Here is an 11510-nt window from a genome sequence, read left to right on the forward strand (position 1 = left end):
AATACCATTTGAGACTAAAACTTTCACAAAGTTGTTTATGCAAACTGTTAAGCAATTGTTATTCAATTAAACTGGTTTATCTGCTAGTTCAAGGTATAGTTATAACCAAATAATTAAATAACAGTCTGGAACATTAACATAAAACATTAATATATGAGTGAACTATGCATTTGAGATGTGTTCCCTGCTAATCTTTTATATTTAACTTCATAAGAAGAACTGGATTTACACTAATCAATTTACTGCCACATTCAGTCCTTTGTTTCAAACACAGTTAAAAGCTCTGATTTGAAAAGGTGTCCATGTGCATGAAATATACTCTATTATGTGCAATTATTATTCTGTAAGTTTACCTTTCAGATTTCTTTAGATGAGTTATGCATTTCCATTCTGACCTCTAGTTTCCTGTAACAGCATATATGGGTGTAGATCATCACAAATGACAATATTTTAGGGGTGAAGTGAACCATCCATTTCAGATGAGTTCACATTTTCTCCTCACTTTTCATATTTACTTTCAGAACTTCATAAGAAGAACTGGATTCAAACTGATCCATTACAAACCACGGCTTAAGCAAATCTGCCCGTGAGCTCTGCGTGAAGGCTAAAACTCAGATGTGCGCCAAGAAAGAATCTGAGCCCTTGAGGGTCAAATAAAGGTGGTCAGAGATGCCAGTGAGGTTAAATCTCCTACTGTTTAATGAAAAGGTGATGCACCAAAGGCAGGGTACAGTAAAACTACACAGAGGGAGAAAAGAGAGGATTCAAAGGTCATTCTTAAAACATTATCCGTCCGTCTGTCCACCACACGTTCAGTCCGACAGGTCGCTGCCTGAGTGCGGAAGCTCCGTGTGGGTGGCAGGTGACGTTTGGGGAGGGCCGCCGGGACAAGGAAGGGGCTGGACAGGCGCAGGGAAGGAGTGGGAAGGGGGGCTCAAGTGCACTGGTGATATCACTTTTAAAGTACAGAGAAAAGGGGAAGATTCATTCAGAACTACAAGCTCCCCCCAACCCTTCCTCTCATCCATCCATCAATCTGTCCAATCCGATTGAAAGCAAAACGCTGAAAAAGCGTAACAGAGAGAGTGCCGCCTCCTTTTGTTTTTCCATCACTATCTCCGTCGGTCCATCCATATGTTTTGTTTGGTGTGTGTGTGTGTATCTGCCAGTGTCGGGTGTTTAGTAGTGCTTCTCTCCTCCCTGCTGCGTGTTTGTGTGTGTACGGGTATATCAGTATCTGTGTGCATGTGTGTGCATGTGCCATAGCACTCATACGGCGTACAGTTCATAGATCTTCTTGGCACAGTACGCCAGGGCCGCCAACGCTATCGTGTTGTGCAGTCTCTTTCTGTGCACGTCGTCCCGTCGAACCAGAACCACCGGCGAGGAGGAGGTGAGCGTGTGCAGCGGCAGCCGCGAGAGCTTCTGACTGTCATACTCCACCTGGTATTTGCAGCAGGGGTCGAACTGCCAGGAGATGCCGTACAGCGCGGCGCAGGCCAGGCTCAGAGCGCCAGCAGGGAGTGCCACGTAACGGGAGTATTCGGTGGGAAGGGCGAGCGGCGTCAGGAGGCACGTGGCCCCTGCCAGAACGGCGGTTTTGTGCAGGCAGTTCCCCACGGCCACCCAGCGGGCCGTCTCGTCTCCGATGCGCGTGGGTTCGATTACGATGTAGCGGTACTGCGCCTCCAGAGCCTGCTCCAGCTCGTACTCGAACTGCTCCTGTGCATTCTCGCCGTTGTAGATCTCGTGGACGATGTAACACTCCGTGGCCGCCATCACTCCCCTGAAGAGAGCGACAGAAAATGAGAATTCATCAATCTGAATGAATCCAATCCAGATTCTGAAAATTCTGTTTATGAACCCTAAACGTGGCGATCTGATTGACATATGCATTACATGTAATCTAAACAAAACCCAGTTGGCGCAATGAGAATTGGAGAAAACCAATCTGATATATACACAGAAGCTACGGCGAGAATTTATTTTTTTTAGCATATAAACTGACCAGTTTGTAAAATTAAAAACGCACGCGTTCATAAGATGTAAAACGGCTAAAGGCTAAGGTCTTAGATCTTTATTTTTTGTTTTAAGTTTTGAATTTTGTAATCTATTTTTTTTTTTTATTATACTTGTCCCTCTTAGATTTGCACTCTATTCATTTACTGCTAGAAAAAAACACTAGCTTTTCTAATCTTATTGTATTCTATCTATTTGTTTTCTTTTTATTTATTATACAGTTAACAAAAGCAAAAAAGGCCTATATCACAGCTTGCTCTATTCTTTTCCTATTCTATCGGTTTTCTTTTTATTTATAATATAAAAAAAAAAAACCTTGCTATGTGTACTGCATTAAGCTAACTGAGACTCGTTACTTCCATATCATTGCTCTTTTGTTGATTTTGATTGCTTCCATTGTCCTCATTTATAAGTCGCTTTGGATAAATATGTCAGAAGAGCTTTTCAGCTCCTCTACTGACCAGTTTGTAGGACACAAGTAAACACGCTCATGTCGTCAGACATATGAACATAATAAGGTATTATTGAATCAGATCGAGAAAATAGTTCGATTCAATGCTTCATTTCTTCATACTGATCATTTATCATTTCATGATTATTTCAGGTCTACACCACCTCTACCAAAATGAAATCAACTGGGATATTTACATAAAAGATTTTCAGTCCAAAAGAGCCATCAGTGTATTTATCTAGTTGCATGTAAATGTAACTAAGATTTACTGTGTGGTGAAAAAAGTACAACTGATTTCATAAAATAGATACTTCAAGAGCAGCCAACATCTCTTCGGTTGGGATTGCATGCTTTTCTACTAAATTTTATGCGGAATTTTTCAAAATGCATTTTAAAAAGAGTACATAAAAGAGAAAGTGACCTCTGCTCTGGTCTTTATTAGGCGCGACCTGTTCGGTGTTATCTGACTCATCCGGACCATCTGCGGCCTGAGTTCACAGTCACTTCTGAGCGATGCTATAAAAGCATAAAGGCTGACGGGACATCTTCACGTGCACAGTGAAAGACACTTTTGCTCCAGTTGGTATATCATTAAAATCTTATTTCAAAATGCCCATTATTTCAGAAAATCCTGCGCTGCTAATTAAATCGATAGAGACAGGTGAGATCGGTCCGTCTTTTGCAACGGTTAAATAAATCTAACGCATACTGTCAGTTTAACAAACAAAAAAAAAAATGCATAAAACAACCATATTATTAGGGGGGGGGATAAATTGAGTTCGTTTTGTTTGTAAATTTGTTTGAGGTAGGTCAGTTGGTTGTTGTAAAGGTGGTAAGTGCTGATTGCTGAACACATCTCCTTGAACCCGCTGTCATGGCTGTGAGGCGCCAGTTTAACGTGTTCCTCTCGGGTCAGTATGGGTAACACATACTGCAAAAAACATGAGTGATCAGTGTTGAGACTTCGGATGAATCTGCCACAAAAACAAATTTTTGCCGGTGTCTGCCCTGCTAATCAGTTGAGGGACACCGGAGTCAGTAAGCTAATCAAAACAACACATGAGCTCTGTTCAAACAGTATTTTTAAGTGTTTGCGGCTCTACAAAACTCCACAGGACATAGTATTTTAAGCATACTAAACTAACTTAAATTCTGCATAAAGCCTCAAAATTTCACGTCTCGTTTTGTGAAATAATGACAGGTTTTAGTCTAGCTGACCTCTCCCTGTTGACTGGGACACCGCGCCTCCTTCCCAGCGACGCCATCTTGAAAGTGCAACGGACTAGAGTTGACGCAAACCCGCGGTGCACTGTGGGTAATGTAGTTCTACGCTCCTCCTTTATGGATAACGTTTAACGTTCTCGAAAGCTTCTTAGAGACTACAAATCCCGTGAGACAGTTTAGTTGGGGACCCTACCACCTGAACAGACTCTGTAACGATATTAATATTTGTTTTGTTTTGTTTAAATACAGTTGTTTGTAACATATGAACACATATGCAACAGACCAGTAACTGATTTTGATTACGGTTTAATCCGTCAGGCTATATAATTTAGGCTTGTGTTTTTAAATAGCGGAGGTGACCAATCAAAAGCAAGGACAACACTATTGGGCTTTTAGTAGGACAAACCATTCCCAAAGCGAATGCAAACGTTGCACAAAGAATGTGGTCTGACTAAATGATTTAACTGTTTTGTAGCGTGTCCAGAACTTTCGGTCATGTTGTGAACGTGGATGCGATCAGGAGGCACTCACCCATTATGTGGTCGGTTCTCGTTTATGCGGTGAGTCCCGTCCTCGTGCGGCGCTCGCGGAGCTCGTGCAGACGGGGCTGGAGGGGAGCCGTGTTATAACAGCTACACGGTGCTCGATAACACGTGCAGGCTTTGCGCTCTGTCTCCCCCAGTAGTGATGGATTGCATAACATAAATACATTGAAACCAGTAACTTAATATCTGCATGCATTGATATAAGTGAGGCAACAAAGTGAAATACATGTAAAATATTTTTAAGAGAGAGAACCATGGTAATTATAGTCAACTAAAAACTTGGTTGACTATAATTAAGGATACTTGAAATTAAATATAAATTTAAAAAAAAAAACCTTATTTTATTTAGCCTGTAGTTTTTTATTTGTTTTTTTTTTGACTTGATGTTTTTTTTTTAATATTTATTTGATGTATTTATATTTTGAAATCTTATTTTATTTAACGAGATATATTATAATTATAAATAATTTTAAATTTTAATAATTATCCTAATTATAAATAATTTTTTAACGACAAAAACCCCAATAAAATAACTAAAATTTAATTTTTTTTATTTATGATATTTTTGTGTTTCTGTATGGTACTTAAATGAAAGCTTTCTGGAATATTTTTTTCTTAATGTGTTCAAATTCCTTTAGAATACTTTTAGATTTTACAGAAAGAAAAAAAAAACATTGAATATGCATGGCATTTTTTTCTTTTTTTTAAACAGAATTAATTACAAAGTCACTGTAGCTGTACTGGAAAAACCCAAATTGAGTACAATTCACTGTTCAGCTATGTAAAGGGACAGTTCATCTAAAAAGGAAAATTGAATGAGAATTGTCATAATTTACTCACCTTCATGTCATTTATACCTGTATGACTTTTGTTTCTTTTGTAAAAAAAAAAATAATAATATATATATATATATATATATATATATATATATGATATGAAAAGATGTCAATGTTCATATTCAAAAAAGTCAATGTTTTCTAGACCCCAACATTCTTCAAAAATGATAATGCTCCACAGAAAAAAATGGGTTTGGAACTAAATGCACATTATAAAATGCAATAATATATACTCATGGACATAAGTACACTCATGATAAAATCAATGATAACTTTATCTTATATATATATATATATATATATATATATAAGTACAATGGATGGTAATGATAAGATTATGTAAGTGTTTACTAATACAGATGGATTTCAGGCATCATTGGGCTTTATTACATCACAATTTGACATAACAGAGCCCAGTTGCTTTATTTTAAAAAAGATACCCTTCATTATCATCACCAGGAATATCATGGTCATCAGTGGTGTCAGCACAGAACATAGCATGAAGGTCTGCTCTGTGCGCTGCCTACCCTGCAAACAACCCATCTTGCTGAAGGCAGTTCATCAACTGACTTTTAATAAGACCCCTGGGAATTTTGGGAGTAACTAACATACACTGACATTCATACGCTCATATTCGGTTATTCAGCGCGCACACACACGCATCCAACCACGTAACAGAATCCCCAATGCAGAGGTGCTTTATTGTTTTTATAAAGTGTGCATCCTGAGAGGTTCAGCCCTGTGTGTGTATATATATAGTATATATGGGCAGGTGATTGTCTCCAGAGTCTGAGCTCCTCACTGGTCATAGTATACACAGAACAACACATGCAAAAGCACAAGATCAGCCTAGAACATGAACAGAAGAAATAGTAGTTTCTGACAGGACGGTTAGATTGTGATGTCCCTAAAACTCCACACCAGCCTGAGTGTGCACGTTCTGTGCATGTGGGAACACAAGTACGTGTGTGTATTTCTCTCGTGAGCACCACTAAATCTGAAGGCGTAAGGCCAGAGAGGCATATGGAGTCTAACGTCACTCTTATGATCACATCAAACAGTTGATATTCTGAGTTCATAACAAGTGTCATAATCCTCTCACTTCTCCGGATTGGCTTGAAAGTCCGCTTGAGTCACTGGGAAACTAGCCCACCTCAAAGTCCACACTCTTATCTGTCCTAAGAAAATGTTTCGTATTTTCAGACCTCTCGCCTTCTTAAAATTGCTCTCACTCGCAAACAAAAAATAAATCTCTTTCTTTTGTGGCGTTTCAAGACAACACAAGTCAGACAGATTAGGGAATCCCAAAAGATATCCATCCCACCCAATCCCAAATCGTCCTGTTAGAATGGAGCTCGTCCCCATCTCTGGCTCTCAGTGGAGGACGTGCTCCAGGTAATGGGGGTGAGGGTTTTCTTTGACGTATTTCTGGATGTACCAGCAGGTCAAATGGGCTTTCAGGTCCTCCTCCACCACAAAGTCCATCGCAGCCTAGCAAAACCAATCACAAACTATATTATTTAATGCACAGCAACGAACAACACAACGTAATCTCATCATGTATAAACCGGTTCACACTGATCTTGAGTAACCTTCTACAACCTTGGCGAGGTGTTTGGCGATCTCTCGTCCCCGGTAAGCTTCAGGAACCTCAGTGTGCTGCAGATCCACGGTCTTCTTCCCCACATACTCATACAGCAGAACAGCCCTGTCATGGGAACCTCAATACAGATGCAAAAATATTAGTCAGTGTACAGTTAACAAAGTTATTCATGACCGTGAAGAACTGCTCAGTCAAACAGGATGCATGTCTGTGCTTTGTTTTCCATTTTCACCGTCGCTAACGAGCTCTTTCCGGGGAAATAGTCGTGGGCTGGGTTTATGTCTCTGTGTTATCGTCCTTTTTGTGAATGCAAACCCTTTATTTTCACGTGAAACCCCGCAAGCAATAAGCGCAAGTCTGTTTCTGTTCCTCCGCTGTTGCAACAGAATGACATAAACGTAGCGACATGGGTTTGCTTTGTACCGAGAGAAAGATGAAGGAACAGGAAGTAGCCTAAAACAAAGTCTGGATGGGATGGCCAGCGGGTAAACCAGCAACCTAGTTACTGATTCACACCGAGAAGAAAACAAAGCTTGCGTTAAAGCAAACGCACGAGCTGTGACTGGTGACAGAAGAGATTTACTGCAGCTCAAAACAAACTAAAGCTTTAAGATCTGCTGCATGCGTCGGATGAATGCGACTCATTAAAGACCTACAACGCAGAAATATAAAGAATAAGCAGATGGCGTGAAATCAAAACAATTCCATTCGTTCCAGCAAAACAACTAGTTAATGTCATATTGCATTGACTAACGTTACTGGCCTGGGAACAAAGCATGTAACGATATTTACAAGGCAATGCGTCCTATACAAGTAGGACAGATTTGATTAGATAACGTGTTTACCATGTTGAGAAGCCAGATATAATAAACAAAAGGCGCATTCTGCAGGCGAGCGCACGGTGGCTTGTCTGCGACCACCACCTCGTTATATCTGACGCATTACTGACCGTTCAGTCGGATGCTGAATTGTCGTCTTTTCTTGTCGTGCTCCACTCGGAGAGGAGCGTTGATGTCCAGGACGTTCATCTGTGCAGCCTGGGCCATAACGACTGCGGGTCTGCTGTCTGGGGCAGCTGTGTGTCAGCGAGGCGCATTCATGCCTCGCCGAGGTGAAGACGAGCATCTGTTCCTGCGAAAACACGCCATCCGCGGAAATCAGCTGTGAAGTCACGTGCTCGCCGCCGAGCAATCAGGACACGCGCGCGGTCTCTTTAAAAAGAGCTAGCTGCGGCCGCCAGGTGGAGATAAATGTGTGCTGTTCAGTTTTTCTTTATAAGCGATATTTTAAAGGGCATGTTGAGAACTTATTATATAAACGAGTGCAATATATTACAAAGGAATTTTAGAGAAAAAAAATTATTATATAAACGAGTACAATTTCTAGAAGGTTGTTGTGTACTGCCTAACCAAAACCAAAATATGGTGATGTTTTTAGTTAGATAATTTCTTTTTAGCTGTACTTTATCTTTAAACAGGCCTAATGTAAGAGGGATGTAAATGCTATTTTAAAATGAAATAATTAATTAGTTTAATCTCTCTCTCTTTAACGGTTATTGTTTTGATTTCTCTATGTTTAAAGGTTATATTTTTGAACTGATTTTTAAAGGGCATATAAAAGTAAGGGTAAGGAATGGTTTTATTTTTTATTTATCTATGAAGGAGTTGGATAAGATTGAAGACATTTGGAGTGTAGAAAATTAGTTGTGAGTAAATGTCTTTATATCCATGCTGGTGAGGTCCAGAGATCTCAGATCCATAGTCTCACTCCAAAAGTTCACAGGCTTTGCATAAGAGAAGGGAACGAACACAAAAAACTACAGCATAACTAGGTTAAATCTACAGCACATCCTGCTGACAGAGGATGGGTTCAAGTTTAATAATAAAAACATGCAATAATAGCATACAATAAACAGTATTTCAATGACAAATACTAACCATTGGAAGTTATTTCTCATTAGTAAGATGATCATTTTAGTGAATCACTTTAGCATTTTTCACATAAATAATCACCTATAGCACCTCTCATATTTGCATCTTTAAAACTACATTTATGTGTGAAAGACAGTACAGTACAGAAATTGGTCCTAAGCATGATAATAATAATAATAATAATAATAATAATCCATTTAGGGATAGACACAACTGGCCAGTCTTAGTGTTAATGCAATCGGATTTTAAAAATTCTAACACACACATAAATTCATTCTCGTCTGGATGTGTCTGTGTATTTAAATCTAAGTTTATTTATGTGTTTTTTCAAATTTAAAATGTATGAATATTGTTTATAGACCCTTAACAGCCTGGCAGTTTCTAGACAGAACTAAGTTGATGCATATTTGGCAAAACCAAAAGAGTTTGGAATGTACTCTAGAAAGCCCTACGCATTATTAAGGCCTCATTTAGGTGCATGTATATGTTTAGGGCCTCTCTAATATCTTCTTCAGGGTGTTGACGACATCCTCTCCACTGTTCCAGGGTACCACACTGGCCTTGAACTCTCCAGGTTTGGCTTCCTCCATCTCTTGGATCAGTTTGTGCATTGGAAAGTCCCGGCGTGGGAATGCTATATCACCCGGTGACAGTGTGAGTGACGGGCAAAAGTCATTGGCCCCATCACCCACGTACAAAACCTTCTGATACGGCCGTCCGCCCCTCTCTCGCACACGCTGGGCCACATACTGCCTCACCACCACTGCTTTGCACATGTTCGCAGGGCATCGCAGGCACTCATGAGAGTGGAAGGGGCGAAGCTGCAGCTGCCCTTTATCATCAAAGTGAGCTGGGTTGGTGAAAATGCGCAGAAAGAGCGGGTGGAAGCCCAGGTGCTGCAGCCACGTCTCGATGAAGACCATATTGGCATCTGACACACAAATGACTTCAAAGTCCCTTGAAGGCTGGGAGAGCAGGAAATGCATCAAAGTGGGAATGCCTGGGCAGGGAGGGAGTTTCTCCACTGTGCCTCGAATAGCCGCCGGGGTGACGCCCTGTTCGGCGAGGTAAGCCAGCACACGCTGCATGTACTCATTGTAGCGGCCAGAACGGTACGTGTCCTTCAACCAGCCGGGCAGGACTCCACCAGGCGCCACAGTAACCATAGAGTCATCGCTGCACTCGTCCACCAGGGTCTCGTCAAAGTCAAAGAATATAAGGAAACGCCTGTCGTTATGGGGCGGAGCCTGAGCTCTGCTTCTGTGTTGGTGGGGCTCCTCCACTCCTCTAGGAGGATGAGGTGGAGAAACACAGCAGTTGAAGACAGAGTCCCGCATCATGGATGGGAGGGAAGAACAACAGATGTCTTTTACGTCTCTCACTCTTTTTGCTCCTCCACTGCAAATGAAGAGAGCAATCCAGTTATGCCAGAACTTCAAGCAGACAAAAGAAAAAGAAGAAGAAGAGAAAACAAAGAAAATTTAAAAAGATAAACAAGCAGAATGTGGTTGCAGAAGGAAAAACAAGACATTGAAACAGCTGTGAAGTAAATAAAACTTTAGCCCTAATATTGAACAAAATTTTATATTTACAAAGTCTTCATCAATTCATTGCAGAGTCTCGTGCATGTTCCTTCAATTATAAAAAAATAATAATTTCTCCCAGAGACAGATACAAGGCCACATATATTTTTTTAAAATATTGTCAAATCTGGCATTCACTCGACTGAATTCATGAATTGAGACTACATTTAAACTGAGTTTCTATGTATGAAAGTTTCTTTTGAGCTGTCTCTAAAGTTAGAAAATATAAACATGTATTTTATATGTAGTTATATTTTCATTAAAAGAAAAGGCATCTTATAGTTGTGTTGTTCTTAAATTTAATATATTTTAATTTGTATAAAACATTGATTTATTGTCTGAGGACTGAGTTTTTATTAAGTGGCAATCTCATAAATAAAAAGAAAAAAAATGAAATTATACATTTGTGTTAAGAGCATTAGTGATCATCTCAGATTCATTTCTTTGGAAATGTTGCCATTTTAAAAACTGAGCTCAGTTTGTGGGACGTATTGTGTCTCATGTCAACCAATATCACAAGTCGATTCACAGAAGGAGTTTTTAACTTTTAGACTTGTTTATGATGATGCAACTCACCTCTTTTGACCTTAAGCTCGCCGCTGCGCAGTGTCAATCTATAACAGAAGAATACAGAGAAATATGACTTTACCTTTACCAAACTATAGCCTACTCACAAATGTTTCCATTAAACGAGAACAGTTTCGTTATCAGTGAGCGTTCACAGAATGTGCTGTGAAACGATATAGCCGACTGTATCACAAGTTAGATGACAGCGTTATTATTTTATGTCTCGCTCTCATGGCTTGTTATCAAAAGCAGAGCACATTTCTATTGGTTTCACTCTACATGCATTAGAGAACAGATGATGCAATAGAAGTACCTGTTTTTTTTTTCGTGCATTTCAATGCTCGGCTCAAGGTATAGTTTTAAAGTTAAGCTAAACAATTAAATTGCAAATTAATTCCAAATTTAACTAAAAGTATGTGATGTATAAGGTAATGAAACCAGAAAACCCACAACATATAAACAGCCCACAAGGACAGGGCTTGGAATAATTGTCAGGTAAAACAGCAGAATACCTTGAGCAGGACGTCCAGATTAGATGTTCATCACTACTGATCGATGCCTTCTGCTTCTGCCTGGCTTCTCAAAAGTGCTGGAGATTTATGGCCCGACCCTTTTTGGAGCCACAGTGACGCGCATCGGACGAGCCCCGCCCCTCATCCATCACTGCATCCACGCGCTACTGTACAGATCATCTACAGCTAGAGCCTTTACATATAAAACACACAAGGGACGCTACTAATTTAATAAAGGT

The 11510-nt window shown here is 40.0% G+C and overlaps 3 protein-coding genes across 6 annotated transcripts; all 3 read right to left on the reverse strand.

The window, feature by feature from the left end:
* Positions 1-676: 676 nt before the first annotated feature.
* Positions 677-4375, reverse strand: LOC109104614 (transmembrane protein 11, mitochondrial). Of its 3 annotated transcripts, none has more exons than XM_042720535.1 (2): positions 4226-4375; positions 677-1786 (listed from the first exon to the last, which is right to left on the reverse strand). In XM_042720535.1, exon 2 carries the CDS (start codon positions 1777-1779, stop codon positions 1270-1272), a length of 510 nt encoding a protein of 169 aa, XP_042576469.1. In that variant the 5' UTR covers positions 1780-1786; positions 4226-4375; the 3' UTR covers positions 677-1269. The 3 variants fall into 3 exon arrangements, with proteins under 3 accessions (XP_042576469.1, XP_042576468.1, XP_042576470.1); XM_042720534.1 differs by lacking the exon at positions 4226-4375 and adding an exon at positions 3689-3843; XM_042720536.1 differs by lacking the exon at positions 4226-4375 and adding an exon at positions 2892-3148.
* A 1382-nt stretch (positions 4376-5757) lies between these two features.
* natd1 lies at positions 5758-7873 on the reverse strand. Its single transcript, XM_019117898.2, has 3 exons — positions 7628-7873; positions 6678-6796; positions 5758-6566 (listed from the first exon to the last, which is right to left on the reverse strand). Exons 1-3 carry the CDS (start codon positions 7722-7724, stop codon positions 6450-6452), a joined length of 333 nt encoding a protein of 110 aa, XP_018973443.1. The 5' UTR covers positions 7725-7873; the 3' UTR covers positions 5758-6449.
* A 1091-nt stretch (positions 7874-8964) lies between these two features.
* Positions 8965-11390, reverse strand: LOC109104610 (probable phosphatase phospho1). 2 transcript variants are annotated; one of them, XM_019117886.2, is made up of 3 exons: positions 11272-11390; positions 10769-10806; positions 8965-10007 (listed from the first exon to the last, which is right to left on the reverse strand). In XM_019117886.2, exon 3 carries the CDS (start codon positions 9947-9949, stop codon positions 9098-9100), a length of 852 nt encoding a protein of 283 aa, XP_018973431.1. In that variant the 5' UTR covers positions 9950-10007; positions 10769-10806; positions 11272-11390; the 3' UTR covers positions 8965-9097. The 2 variants fall into 2 exon arrangements, with proteins under 2 accessions (XP_018973431.1, XP_018973432.1); XM_019117887.2 differs by having other exon boundaries at positions 8965-10042; positions 11272-11383.
* Positions 11391-11510: the final 120 nt, after the last annotated feature.

The sequence above is a fragment of the Cyprinus carpio genome, chromosome B3 (assembly GCF_018340385.1).
Source record: "Cyprinus carpio isolate SPL01 chromosome B3, ASM1834038v1, whole genome shotgun sequence".
Classification (NCBI taxonomy): domain Eukaryota; kingdom Metazoa; phylum Chordata; class Actinopteri; order Cypriniformes; family Cyprinidae; genus Cyprinus; species Cyprinus carpio.